Raw genomic sequence first — 13,536 nt, 5'->3', positions numbered from 1 at the left:
CGACCTGCTGAGTTCCTTCAGCTTGTTTGTATGTGTTAATATTTTCAATAGGTTTCAATAGGTACATTTAATGTCAGAGAAATGTATACAATATACATCCTGAAATTCTTTTCCCAATTATTGAGAGAAAAGCTATTATCTACAGTAAATGGAAGCCTAAGACTCAAGAATAAAAGTATGGAGTTCTCAGAAGTACTGCAACATAATTATTTTTCCACATCAACATGACTGACGTACTTTTTTGTACAAGGTAATTTTTTAAAAATGTAATCAAACTTCATAATGGGGAGAAGAGATGCAAAACTTACTGTATTTATCTTTCGTGGCAGAGGCACAGGAGTCTCGGGCAAACTGGACAACGTATCATTCGTATCATCAATTGGTTGTTTCATTGGCGTGTCTCCAGTAAGTTGTTTTGGAGAAATCTCTTCAGCCTGAGGTTTCTGGGCTGCCTCCCCAGACTGATGCTTTTGGAGGACATCTACATGGGGTTTTTGTGGGATGTCTCCTGATTGTGGTTTTGGTGGCAGGTCTTTGGGCTTCTGGGGCAGATCTCCGGGAGGCGGCTTCTGGGGCAGGTCCCCGGGAGGTGGCTTCTGGGGCAGGTCCCCGGGAGGCGGCTTCTGGGGCAGGTCCCCGGGAGGCGGCTTCTGGGGCAGGTCCCCGGGAGGCGGCTTCTGGGGCAGGTCCCCTGTATGTGACGGCTTCTGGGGCAAGTCCCCTGTATGTGACGGCTTCTGGGGCAAGTCCCCTGTATGTGATGGCTTCTGGGGCAAGTCCCCTGTATGTGACGGTTTCTGGGGCAAGTCCCCTGTATGTGACGGTTTCTGGAAGGCCTCTGTACTGGACTTATCGACTGAACTGTGATGAACACTATCAATCTTTCTCAGGGACACTAGCAATAAAGATGAATATAGTCGTTAGTTAGGTGATCAAAATCTTGATTGTAATTTAAAAAATAAGCAATAAATAAACCCTTTCATTCAGCAAATACCACCAAATATACAGTTAAGGATCTCACTTCACAAAAACCAGAAATGTAGTAAGAGATACAAAAAAAAATACCTGGTGCTTTAAACCTGAAATACAAGATCCTTATTTTAACACACACATTCCATCTTATTTGATGTTTCTCAAGTTTTCATTCAACAGAAATGGGGATTTTCATTGTCTCTCAATATCCCATGACAGTAATCCAACCATTAACCATCTGTTACCTAATATTCCCAACAAGGTCTGCTGTCTTATGAGAGAGGTGGTATACTGCATCCGGTGCTCCCGATGTGGCCTTTTATATATTGGTGAGACCCGACGCAAACTGGGAGACCATTTCACTGAACACCTACACTCTGTCCGCCACAGAAAGCAGGATCTCCCAGTGGCCACACATTTTAATTCCACGTCCCATTCCCATTCTGATATGTCTATCCATGGTCCCCTCTACTGTCAAGATGAAGCCACACTCAGGTTGGAGGAACAACACCTTATATTCCGTCTGGGTAGACTCCAACCTGATGGCATGAACATTGATTTCTCTAACTTCCGATAATGCCCCTCCTCCCCTTCTTACCCCATCTCTGATTTATTTATTTTCCCCCCTTCTTTTTTTTCTCTCTGCCCATCACTCTTTGCCTGTTCTCCATCTCTCCCTGGTGTTCCCCTCCCCTTTTCTTTCTCCCTAGGCCTCCCATCCCATGATCCTTTCCTTCTCCAGCTCTGTATCCCTTTTGCCAATCACCTTTCCAGCTCTTAGCTTCATCCCACCTGCTCCTGTCTTCTCCTATCATTTTGAATCCCCCCCTCCTCCACTACTTTCAAATCCCTTATTATCTTATCTTTCAGTTAGTCCTGACGAAGGGTCTCGGCCCGAAACATCGTCAGTGCTTCCTCCTATAGATGCTGTCTGGCACTGCTGTGTTCCACCAACAGCTTGTGTGTGCTGCTGTCTTATGAGGCAGTTACATGTCTTAGCAGAACTGCAAAACTAGGATGTGAATACAACTCAAGTGGTGATTTTAATTCTTATTTTTAGTAAGCAGAACTGGTCTCCAAATTCAAGACTACTTCTCTAATGATGTTCTATGATTAGAACTGCAGTTTTGTGTTTTTTTTCTCCTATTTTTCCAACTTGAGATTTATATATGGGTGACATATTCTTCTAAACACCAATGAGATTTGGAACTGGCCACAACACCAACTCTTCCAGGAATCTTCCTGAGAATCATAGAAATTTTGAGAAGTTCAGATCTATAATGGAAAGTGGAATGGGAACTAGCTTAGCTGTCCAAATGATGTAGAATTTGTGACAATTCTTTTTGAGCATTTGAGTCTTTTCATTGTTGGTACAGACTGACATATTGAGACATAGAACACTACTTCACAGACAAGAGATGCAGGAAATCCAAGCAACATACACAAAATTGGATAGGTATATGGACAGGAAAGGAGTGGAGGGTTATGGGCTGAGTGTGGGTAGGTGGGACTAGGTGAGATTAAGAGTTTGGCATGGACTAGGAGGGCCCAGATGGCCTGTTTCCGTGCTGTGATTGTTATATGGTTATATAAAATGCTGGAGGAATTCAGCAGGCCAAGCTGATGAAGGGTCTCAGCCCAAAACGTCAACTGTTTACTCTTTTCCATCACGGCTGCCAGGCCTGCTGAGTTCCTCCAACGTTTTGTGTGTGTCACTACATCACAGAAACAGGCTCTTCACCCCATCCTGAACTATTATTCTGCCTAGTTCCATTGACCTACACCGGAACCATAGCCCTCCATACCCTCTCCCATCCATGCACCTATCCAAATATCGACATCAAACCCTATGCACCACTTCCACTAGTAGCTTGTTCTACATTCTCTCCCCCTCGTGTTCTCCTTATACATTTCACCTTTCATCTTAACACATGACTCCTCCATTTCTAGTCTCAGCCAACCTCACTGGAAGAGGCCTGCTTCTATTTACTCTATCTATACACCTACTAGACATATTATATATATATATTAGACAAAACTTAAGTAGATTCCTGTTCTGTATAGACATTAATAATAGTAAATAATGCATATTAGTGAAGAAAGGCTCTAACGAAAGAAATAATTCTGAAAAATACAGTAATGTGCAAAAGTCAGTAATGTGAATGATGATAAACATGATTCTAATATGGGTCTTTATTGTGGACTGAGAGTGTGAAGGGGGCAGCTAGTGGGGAAATTATGGTTGAGAAAAGGGGAAAGGAGAGCAGAGTGAGTAGAAAGTATCAGAGAGACATTCTGCAATGATCAATAAACCAATTGCTTGGAATCAAATGACCTTGCCTGTGTGTCTGCCCCTGTGCCACCCACCCCACCTCCTAATGCACTCTATCCTCACCATTCCCAACATCCATTGCACCTACCAGATTACAAATTCATTCTTCATACCATATTGACAAATAATAGTACTGTGCAAAAGTCTTTGGCACTCTAGCTATATACATATGTGCCTATGACTTTTGCATAGTACTGTATGATGATACTGGGATTAAGTATCTGGATGCACCGTAGCTTTAACCTTACCTTTTTGAGGTAGTTTTGGAAGTACTCGAGGGCCTAAGGCAGTCTTTGTTGTTCCAGTTCCAGTACTGTACAAGTAAAACAGATAAAAGTTAAAATATTGGTAAAATTTGGTGAATGTTGCCTCCAAAAATAAAATAAAAATTTTGCTTAAATAGTAATCTCTTGAAATTCCCAGTATATGTTACTCCAGCACAAAGCTCAGCATTTAATACCATCATTTGCACAATCCTGATTGAGAAGCTGCTGAACCTGGGCCTCTGTACCTCCCTCTGCAATTGGATTCTTGACTACCTAACCAGAAGACCACAGTCTGTGCGGATTGGTGATGACATATCCTCCTCCCTAATGATCAACACTGGTGCATCTCAGGGGTGTGTGCTTAGCCCACTGCTCTACACTCTGTTTACACATGACTGTGTGGCTAGGCATAGCTCAAATACCATCTATAAATTTTCTGAGGATACAACCATTGTTGGTATAGTCTCAGGGCGTACAGGAGCAACATGCCAACTAGTGGAGTGGTGCCGCAGCAGTACCCTGGCACTCAATGTCAGTAAGATGAAAGAGCTGATTGTGGACTTCAGGAAGGGTAAGACGAAGGAATACATACCAATCCTCATAGACAGATCAGATGTGGAGAGAGTGAGCAGCTTCAAGTTCCTGGGTGTCAAGATCTCTGAGGATCTAACCTGGTCTCAACATATCGATGTAGTCATAAATAAGGCAAGACAGCGGCAATACTTTATTAGGAGTTTGAAGCGATTTGGCATGTCAACAAATACACTCAAAAACTTCTATAGTTGTACCGTGGAGAACATTCTGACAGGCTGCATCACTGTCTGGTATGGAGGGGCTATTGCACAGGACCGAAAGAAGCTGCAAAAGGTTGTAAATCTAGTCAGCTCCATCCTGGGCACTAGCCTACAAAGGACTCTTCAGGGAGTGATGTCTCAGAAAGGCAGAGTCCATTACTAAAGACCTCCAGCACCCAAGGCATGCCCTTTTCTCATTGTTACCACCAGGTAGGAGGTACAGAAGCCTGAAGGCACAATCTCAGTGATTCAGGAACAGCTTCTTCCTCTTTGCCATCCGATTCCTAAATGGACATTGAAGCTTTGGAGACTAACTCACCTTTTTTTCAATATACAGTATTTTTGTTTTAGCATAATTAAAAAAAAATCTATTCAATATACATAATTGATTTACTTGTTTACATATTAAGTTTTATTTATTATTTTTCTCTCTCTCTCTGCTAGATTATATATTGCCTTGAACTGCTGCTGCCAAGTTAACAAATTTCATGTCACATGCCAGTGATAATAAGCCTGATTCTGATTTCTCAAAGCACAAGTATTTGTTCGTAATGATCCGGCAGAATGTTGGCTCAGCTGCCTGTGTCACGCTCTTAAGACCCCACTGTCCCTTTCAGGATGATCCTGGGCAACGTCTTCCTCTGTGATCAGCATGGCCCAGTCTTGCCTGTTGTAAATTAGAACTGGATAGTACCTGTGGATAATCTGGACAGATGCTGGAACTGTTAGCTTGTTCCTTCCCAAATAACAGGAAGACAAAGTACTGTTTCTCAGGTTTACTTTGTGACTCATTGTCAGAGTACAGGAAACTATAAAGGTCAAAGTTGAATGTGTTACGAAGGATGAACAACTCTGATGGGCAGAAGGGTGCAGAGTCGCCCATGCCCCCCCTTTGGAGAATTGCAAATCGCTACTATTTCAATGCTGCTAACAAGGAAGTAAGAGAGACAAAAGAAAATCTGCCAGGGCAGTTGTTATTGATAACAGCTCATGAAAGTTAATGAGAGAGACACACAGCTAACAAAAGAGGAGCGGAACCATTGATTACTGCTATTGTCTTTTGGAGAAGGATTGTTTACTTGGTACTGTTCTATTCATTGAAACCCCTCAGGGGGCAACCAGAGTGGGCTGGTTTGATGGGTTACATCATCCCAACCTGACTGACACCTGAGACCCCGTGAGTGGGGATAAAAGTGAGGTCTGGGGTGACACCCCTCAGACGCACCAGGAGAAACGCTAGTGAGCAGCAGAACCCCCACGAGATAGGATGGGAGATCGGAGACTGAACGAAGGGTCGGTAAAGTTTAACTCACAGTGTTTATAGCGAGACCAGTGGGGGCTTGTGTGTGTGTGTCCACCCTTGCCTGGGTGATGAGTCCACCATGGAAGAACGGTCTAGCTAAAGGGCGGAGGGGTCATACGTGAATGGCCACAACAACAACGCATCGACGGATCAAAATCTTAAAGGAAGGTTGGCAAGATAATAGCTGTTATCTTGTTCACACTGTTCTCACTGTTCACACGTTCTCTCTCTCTCCAACAATTGCAACACATTGACAAACAACTACTGCAGCCTGCATGAACTGAACTGAACTTTATATTTCCATCTGACAATTCATTATCCCCTAGACAACGATAGAGCTTGTTTCATTAGTGATTATTATTATACCCGCACTTTTAGGTTTAGTATTGCTAACGTATATTCTCTGTATATTCGCATTGATATTATTTTGTATATTTTTGCTAATAAATATTGTTGAAAATAGTATCACCAGACTCCAACGGACACTTCTATCTTTGCTGGTAAGACACCCAGTTACGGGGTACATAACAAATGGTAAATTAGTGGAAAACAAAAGGAAGTTCAGGGTCACTCCTGCAGACTAAATGTAGATGGTCTGCAAAGTGATTACCTATTTTTGACTCATTGCTTCCCCACCCAGCCAACCTCTGCTACCTTGTTTTCTTATTCCCAGATGTGAAAAAGGGAATTGGACCTTAAACATTAAAAATTTCTTTTTCCAAAAGAAATCAGACATAGGAACAAGATTAGATCATTTAGCCCATCGAGTCTGCTATGCTATTCCATAATGGCTTATTTGTTTTTCCCTCTCAACCCCATTCCTTTGCCTTCTTCCCCGTAACCTTTGACACTCTTACCAATCAAGAACTTATTGAACTTTTATTTAAATAAAGAATTCCAACAGGCAAGATTTCCCCTTAAGGCAGGAGTTCCCAACCATGTTAATGGTAGGAGTCCATGGCATAAAAAAGGTTGGGACACCCTGCCTTAACAAACCGATGCTGAATTCGGCCTATTTTATCGTGTGTCTCCAAGCCCAAAAACCTCATCCTTAAATTATGGACTCAAACATTTTGCCAACCACTGAAGTCAGGCTAACTGGATTATAATTTCCTGTCTTTTACTTCTCTCCTTCTTAAAGGGTGGCATGACATTTGTTATTTTCCACTCCTCTGGAACCATTCCAGATCTACTGATTCTTGAAAGATCACTACTAATACCTCCACAATCTCTTAAGCTTCCTCATTCAGAACCCTGGGGTGTAATCCATTTGTCCAGGTGGCTTACCTATTTTAGATCTTTCACCTTTCCAAGCACCTTCTCCTTAGTAATACCGACTATACTCACTTCTGCCCCCACTCTTTCAAATTTCTGGCATGCTGCTGATTTCCTCCACAGTGAAGACTGCCACAAAATACTTATTCCATTCATCTAAAATTTCTTTGTTCAGAGGCCAGTATACAAGTCCCATCAGCATCTTTTTGTCCAAGCAGTTCCATAACTTCACCCACAAGGATTCCACATCTCCTGACCCTATGTCACTTTTTGCCAAGGATTTGAATTCATTTTTAACCAGCTGAGCCACCCAACCCCTCTGTCCACATGCCAGTCTTTTCAGTAAGATGTGTATCCTTGGATGTTAAGCTCCCAGCTGTGATCTTTGAACCATGACTCTGTGATGTTCATGCCTGCCAATTTCTAACTGATTATCTACCTTATTGCATATACTGCATGCATTCAAATATAGCACCTTCAGCCCTGTATTCACCACCCTTCTTTTCAATTTTGTCTCCAGTTTCATGAAGTTAAATTGTTATCCCTTTCTTTTGCCTTAACTCCATATTCTGGAGACTTCAATAAGCCCCGTTGCACTCCCTTCCCCTTTTACATTATCCATATTTTTCCGAGCTATCGAACCCACCCATATACTGTTTAGTTTAAAGCAGGAGTTCCCTTGCTTAATGGCATTGATCCATGACATAAAAAAGGTTGGAACACTTGGTTTAAATTCATATCTATACTTATGTGATTTTCCAGAACTTTGGTCCCAGCATGGGTCAGGGGGACCCTGTCCCATTGGAACAACTTTGATTCCCCAATATTGGTTCTGATGACTCATCAATTCAAACACATTTCTCCCACACCAATTTTGGAGCTACACATTAACACTCTGATTTCATTTCCAGAAATTCTGCCTGACTTTGTTTTTTATTTCAGATCTACAGCATCTGCAGATTTGTATTTGGACAGATACTTAAAGTCTGCAATACAACAGACAATTCTGTAATTGCACAGCAGTGTCTAACAATATATTCTACTTCAAATTGTATAGTGAATTACCAGGCATTATATTAAATTATTCAGCTATGAATGTACTGTATCCCAGCATACTCATGGCAAACATTCTAGGTCTGATTGGGTTACAAGTAGTTTTTGATTCAAACAACCTATTAAATTGAAAGAAAAACATAAAAACACAAAATGCTGGCAGAACTCAGCAGGCCAGACAGCATCTATGGGAGGAGGTAGTGACGACGTTTCAGGCCGAAACCCTTCATCAGGAGTACATCGTCATTTATTAAATTGAAAGGGTGGTCAGTAGCAGTCCAATCATATATGGATATATGATATTTTTTAATTGGGTTGACACGTTGACTTTAAGAGAAGAAAAGTACTCTACAACAGGCAGTATATGGTCACTATGTTCCTGACATCCACACCTGCAAAACACAAGTCAGGAATATGCCTACATCTGATCTTCTGCTTTACTGAAGGACTTGGTACCAAATCTGTTGAGACAGAGGTCCTAAAGAGCTGTTGATAAGTTATGGAGTTAGGGTAGCAGGCCCTCAGAATCTGCTGCTCAAAGTCAAATTGTCTGGGCCGTGATGCTTCACAAGACAGACAAAGCAATGAGACCTGGAGTACTATTTGACCAACAGGGTCCTAAAAGGTAAGTGTGGGAGTGGTATAACTAAGGGGTAAAAATAGCCTGAATTAAGACCAATTAAGCCCATTAACTTTTGCTTTGGAAGTGCAGTATTTGAATAATTGAACAATTTCCCTAATAAATGTCTTCCCCAGGTTATAAATGCCCAAGTTATGTACATCCATACATACGAATGAGCATTTGTGGGATGATTTGCTGGCTGCTACAGGGCTGCAGGCATCCTCTTCAGCCAGATAAGTCATTCAACAACATCAAAGCTAATCTAAAATTTATCTTGTTCTCACCTGTTAACAAAAGAAATTGAACACAAGAATGCTTCTGACACACTGGCCTGCACATAAAATGGAATGTTATGTTGAAGTTATACAAGACATTGGTGAGGCCTAATTTGTAGTATTGTGTGCAACTTTGGTCAGCTACCGACAGGAAAGATGTAAACAAGGTTGAAAGAGTACAGAGAAAATTTACAGGGATGCTGCTGGGTCTGGAGGACCTGAGTTATAAGGAAAGATTGAGTAGATTCTTTAGAATATAGAAGATTGAGAGGAGATTTGATATACAAATTATGAGGAGTATACATTGGTAAATGCAAGTAGGCATTTTCCACTGAAACTGGGTGGGATTCCAACCAGAGGTCATGGGTTAAGGGGAACATGAGGGGAAATTTCTTCACTCAGGAATGTTGTAAGGGTGTGGAATGAGCTGCCAACACAGATGATGCATGCAAGCTCGATTTCAATGGTAGGGGTATGGAGGGCTATGGTCTTGGTGCAGCTCGATGGGAGTAGTTAGTTAAAATGGTTTTGGCATGGACTAGATGGGCCAAAGAGCCTGTTTTTGTGCTATACTTACTCTCCATGACTATTCAGCCCTCTTGGGCCTACTGTTTCATATATGGTTCCTTGATTCTTCAATGTCTAAAAACCTATAAATCTCTCTGATGAACACAACAACTGGGCCTCTACAGCTCCCAGGCACAGTGAATTCCAAAGATTTTTCACCCTTTTAGTGATGACTTATTTTAGTCACAATTGGCCTACCCACTAAAAGGCTGCAACCCCTAATTTTAAGATTCCTTTGAGACCGTAAGACATAGCAGCAGAACTAGACTTTTCAACCTATCAAATTTTCTCCGCCATTCCATCATAACTGATTTATTATCCATCTCAACCCTAATCTCCTGCCTTCTCCCCATAACTTTTGCTGCCCTTACTAATCAAGAACCTATCAAACTCCACTTTAAATATGCCCAATAACTTGGCCTGGGCAGCTGTTTTATGGCAATTCACCATCTGCTGGCTAAAGAATTTACTCCTCATCTCTATTCTAAATAGTTGTCCCTCTATTCTGACCTTATGCCCACTGGTTCTAGACTCAGCCACTATAGGAAACATCCTCCCTACATCCACTCTACCTCAGCTTTTTGCTTTTGATAGGTTTCAATGAGATGCTCCCTCATTCTTCTAAACTCCAGCGAGTATAGGCTATCAAATGGCAGAATGGCCAGTTTGGTTCAAGCTGACAGAAAGGTGACAGTAATTCAAATGATCACGTGTTAAAACTAGTGCAGAAGAGCAGCTCTGAATGCACAGTATCAAATCCTGATGTGGATGGGCTACAGACCATGAACAAACACTCAGTGGGTACTTTAATAGGTACAGGAGCTATCTAATAAAATGACCACTGACTATATGTAAGGCAGTAGTAAAATAATTGTCTACTTGACAAGTTAACCTTTCAGAAAAGGTGCACCCAGCTTTTTCCGTGCAGAAAGCTGGTGAGTATATGGGATGAGCTGCCAGAGGGAGTGATTGAGGGTGCTATCATTTAAGAATAGCTACATGCTAATCCTAGTGATATGGGCTGAATACAAGGAACTGGGACGAGCTGGGTTGGCACAATGGTCGGCATGGGCAGACTGAGCTGAATTCATGCTGTATGGTTCTATGACGGACTCTAACTTGGTGAACTACCAGTAATTCAGCAGCTGCTGTTGGCACTGGAGCTTTGGGTCTTTATTGCTGGAGGTACTCTTGAGTACTAAAGTATATTATACTACAATTATGCAGTGCCTTGAAACCACATGGTGTACGGTACACAATTCTAATCTTAAAAATGATATATATTAGATTCCGGTTAATCAGGACACATCAGAAACAGGACATTTTGGCCTAATTAAGCGGCTGACTCAATAGACAAAGTTTCATGAAAATAATTAAAAAGATATATAAAAAATATCATCTTCAATGTTTTCTTCAGACCCCACTGGAAACTCAGCTCTCACCCGTGGCTCCAAGTAGCTACTTGCATGCAACTGTGGCCACAGCCCAGTACACTGCTTTGACAGACAGGCAGCCAGTGGGTCTTATACCCTGGTGAGATAGGGACATTCCTGTCCTACCATGCAAAGTCACCTCTGGCAGACTGGGCAGATGAGGTCTACAGTGAGATCCAATGGCCAGGAAGGATGTTCTGTAACGCTATGTGGACAGTGAACGGTGTGACGAGGCACAGAAGTAATCCTGGTAATCCACAAGACCCCAGATGTGACGTCTACTCATCCCACTGGACCCCTAACTTCTGAGGATAAGAGAGTGGAACTGCCCCAATGCAATGGCTTTTTCCACTTAAAAACCTCTTCCACACTGGTTTCCTGTCATCGTCAGATACGATGAAAAATCACCAGTGGTACTGGTTGTGTTCTAATTTGTTCTGAATTTCATTTATCTACATAATTCGTTACTCAGCTAAACCACGTTTTCTATATTTTATATACCTTTTTAACTATTTTCAACAAGGCACTGCATAATTGTAGTGTAATATATTTTTGAACTCAAGAGTACTTCCAGCTTGAACCAGCCTGGGCATTCTCCTCTGACCTCTCTCATTAACAAGAAATTGTCATCTACAAACCTTCTGCTCACTAGGTGTTTTTGTTCTTCCGCACCATACCCGGTAAACTCTGGAGACTGTTATGTGTGAAAATACTGGGAGATCAGCAATTTCTGAGATACTTGAACCATCCTGACGTTTGGTCTGAACAACAACTGAACCTCTTAACCATATCTGCCGGTTTTTATGCTGCTACTTGATTGAATAGATATTGGCATTAACGGGGTGTACAGGAATACCAAATAAATTGTCATTGAGGGTTGTCAGTTTATATCCTACTGAAGCATCTTTGCATCCTCATTACTCACTATTCCTATTTAATTTTGACTATTAACACACATAAATATTACACTTATTAAGTACCCTCAGGCAAACTGTCAATAGAAATTGCAAAACATTCCACCTGTTAAGCCTCCCAGCCCGAGAAGAATCCATTTACCCCTTCTCTTTGTTTATTGTTTGTTGATAAAACTCTCAATCCACAGAATTATTATGTTATTTGTCCCACAGGGTCCAAACCCTGTTCACCAAGTTCCCATACAGGAACTTATCAAAGGTCTTCTGAAAATCCAAGACACCACATCCACTGGTTCCCCATTAAATACTCTACCAGATATATCCAAAGAGAATTTCAAAGTGGCAGTCAAACATGATTTCCCTTTCATAAATTCACGTTGACATTGCTCAATCACATCTTTTTTCTCAGTGTACTGATATATCCTTTGTTTATAGATCCCAGCAATTTTCCAATTACTGATGTCAGTTTAACAAGTTGGTAGTTCCCTTTCATTCTTCACTTCATTTAATAGTGGGGGCACATATTCTACCCTCTAATCTGCAAGAACCATTCCAAAATCTTCAGTCCAGATGAAAGGTCTCAGCCTGAAAAGTCGACTGTTTATTCCTCTCCACAGATTATGAGAGGTGCTGAGTTCCTCCAGTATGCTACTCTGGATTTCCAGCGTCTGCAGAATATAATGTGTCTAAAATCTAAAAAGCCCTCAAGTTGTGGAGGACGATAACCTCTGCATCTGCTATCACAACAACCAACTCTTCCAAAACAGTGACTTGTAAAAATATTTAGTGCCCAACGCTTTATTCACATAAATGTGTATAACAACCAGGGATTTTGAATAATTTAACTGATAATTTTTATTTTTCCACAGTGAAGCCCGAAAGACAGGGAAAATTATAAAGCATGAAAAACCAAAAATTCAAATATTGAAATGTCAGAATTTCGAAGGTATTTATCCCTCTTTGCTCAGTTCTTAGTTGAACCACCTCCCACAGCTATTACAGCCAGTAGTCTTTTTGGATAAGTCTCTTTTAGCTTTGCACAGTGCGATGGAGCAAGATTTGTCCATTCCTCCTTGCAAAATTGCTCAAACTGTGCCAGGTTAGTTTGGGAGGGTAGTGGACAACAATCTTGAGGTCTTGCCAGAGATGTTGGATCAGGTTAAGGTCAGGACTCTGACTGGGCCATACAAGGATATCAATTTTCTTCATTTGAAGCTACTGCATGGTTGCTCTGGCAGTGCGCACTAGGTTGCTGTCCTCCTGAGAGATGAACTTCCTCCCCAGTTTAAGCTTTTGGCAGAGGCTAGCAGGTTTTTATCTAAGATCTTTTTGTATTTAACAGCATTCAGCTTCCCATCAATCCCAACCAGATTTCCAGTCTCTGCTGCTGAAAACCCCCATAAAATGATGCTTCATCCAACATACTCCACAGTAGGGATGGTGTTACCTGGTTTTAATATAGCACCATTCAATTTGGCATGATTAAATCTGACCTTTTAACAAGATTTTGTTCTCTGATCCTATTTCTTGCTTGCCTTCGGATTTAATACTTAATTGTCATGCTTTTCTTTTGTCTTAAAGGGAATATTTGGGGATTTGGGGGTCTGATGTTCTTGTTTTTTCTGTGTTGGGAATCTGTTGGTTTTTAGCGTGTGATGGAAGTTTGATGTTATTGTCGCTCTTTCTTTTACACTTGTGGGTGATCTGTTAGTTTTTGTGCAAGAGAAGGG

The 13,536-nt window shown here is 41.4% G+C and overlaps 1 protein-coding gene across 5 annotated transcripts in view; it reads right to left on the bottom strand.

Moving 5' to 3' along the window:
- LOC132394392 (arf-GAP with SH3 domain, ANK repeat and PH domain-containing protein 1-like) overlaps positions 1 to 13,536 on the bottom strand; it is a 426,165-nt gene that overhangs the window by 15,756 nt on the left and 396,873 nt on the right. For all 5 annotated transcript variants that reach the window (XM_059970475.1, XM_059970494.1, XM_059970464.1 and 2 more), the window contains 2 exons: positions 3,553 to 3,617; positions 309 to 895 (listed from right to left, as the gene is read on the bottom strand). In XM_059970475.1, the coding sequence (XP_059826458.1) occupies positions 309 to 895; positions 3,553 to 3,617 (652 nt within the window). The remainder of the gene's footprint in view (positions 1 to 308; positions 896 to 3,552; positions 3,618 to 13,536) is intronic.

The sequence above is a fragment of the Hypanus sabinus genome, chromosome 1 (genome assembly GCF_030144855.1).
Source record: "Hypanus sabinus isolate sHypSab1 chromosome 1, sHypSab1.hap1, whole genome shotgun sequence".
NCBI lineage: Eukaryota > Metazoa > Chordata > Chondrichthyes > Myliobatiformes > Dasyatidae > Hypanus > Hypanus sabinus.
Note: the sequence above shows the minus strand (reverse complement) of the source record. Positions and strands in the feature narration are given on the sequence as shown.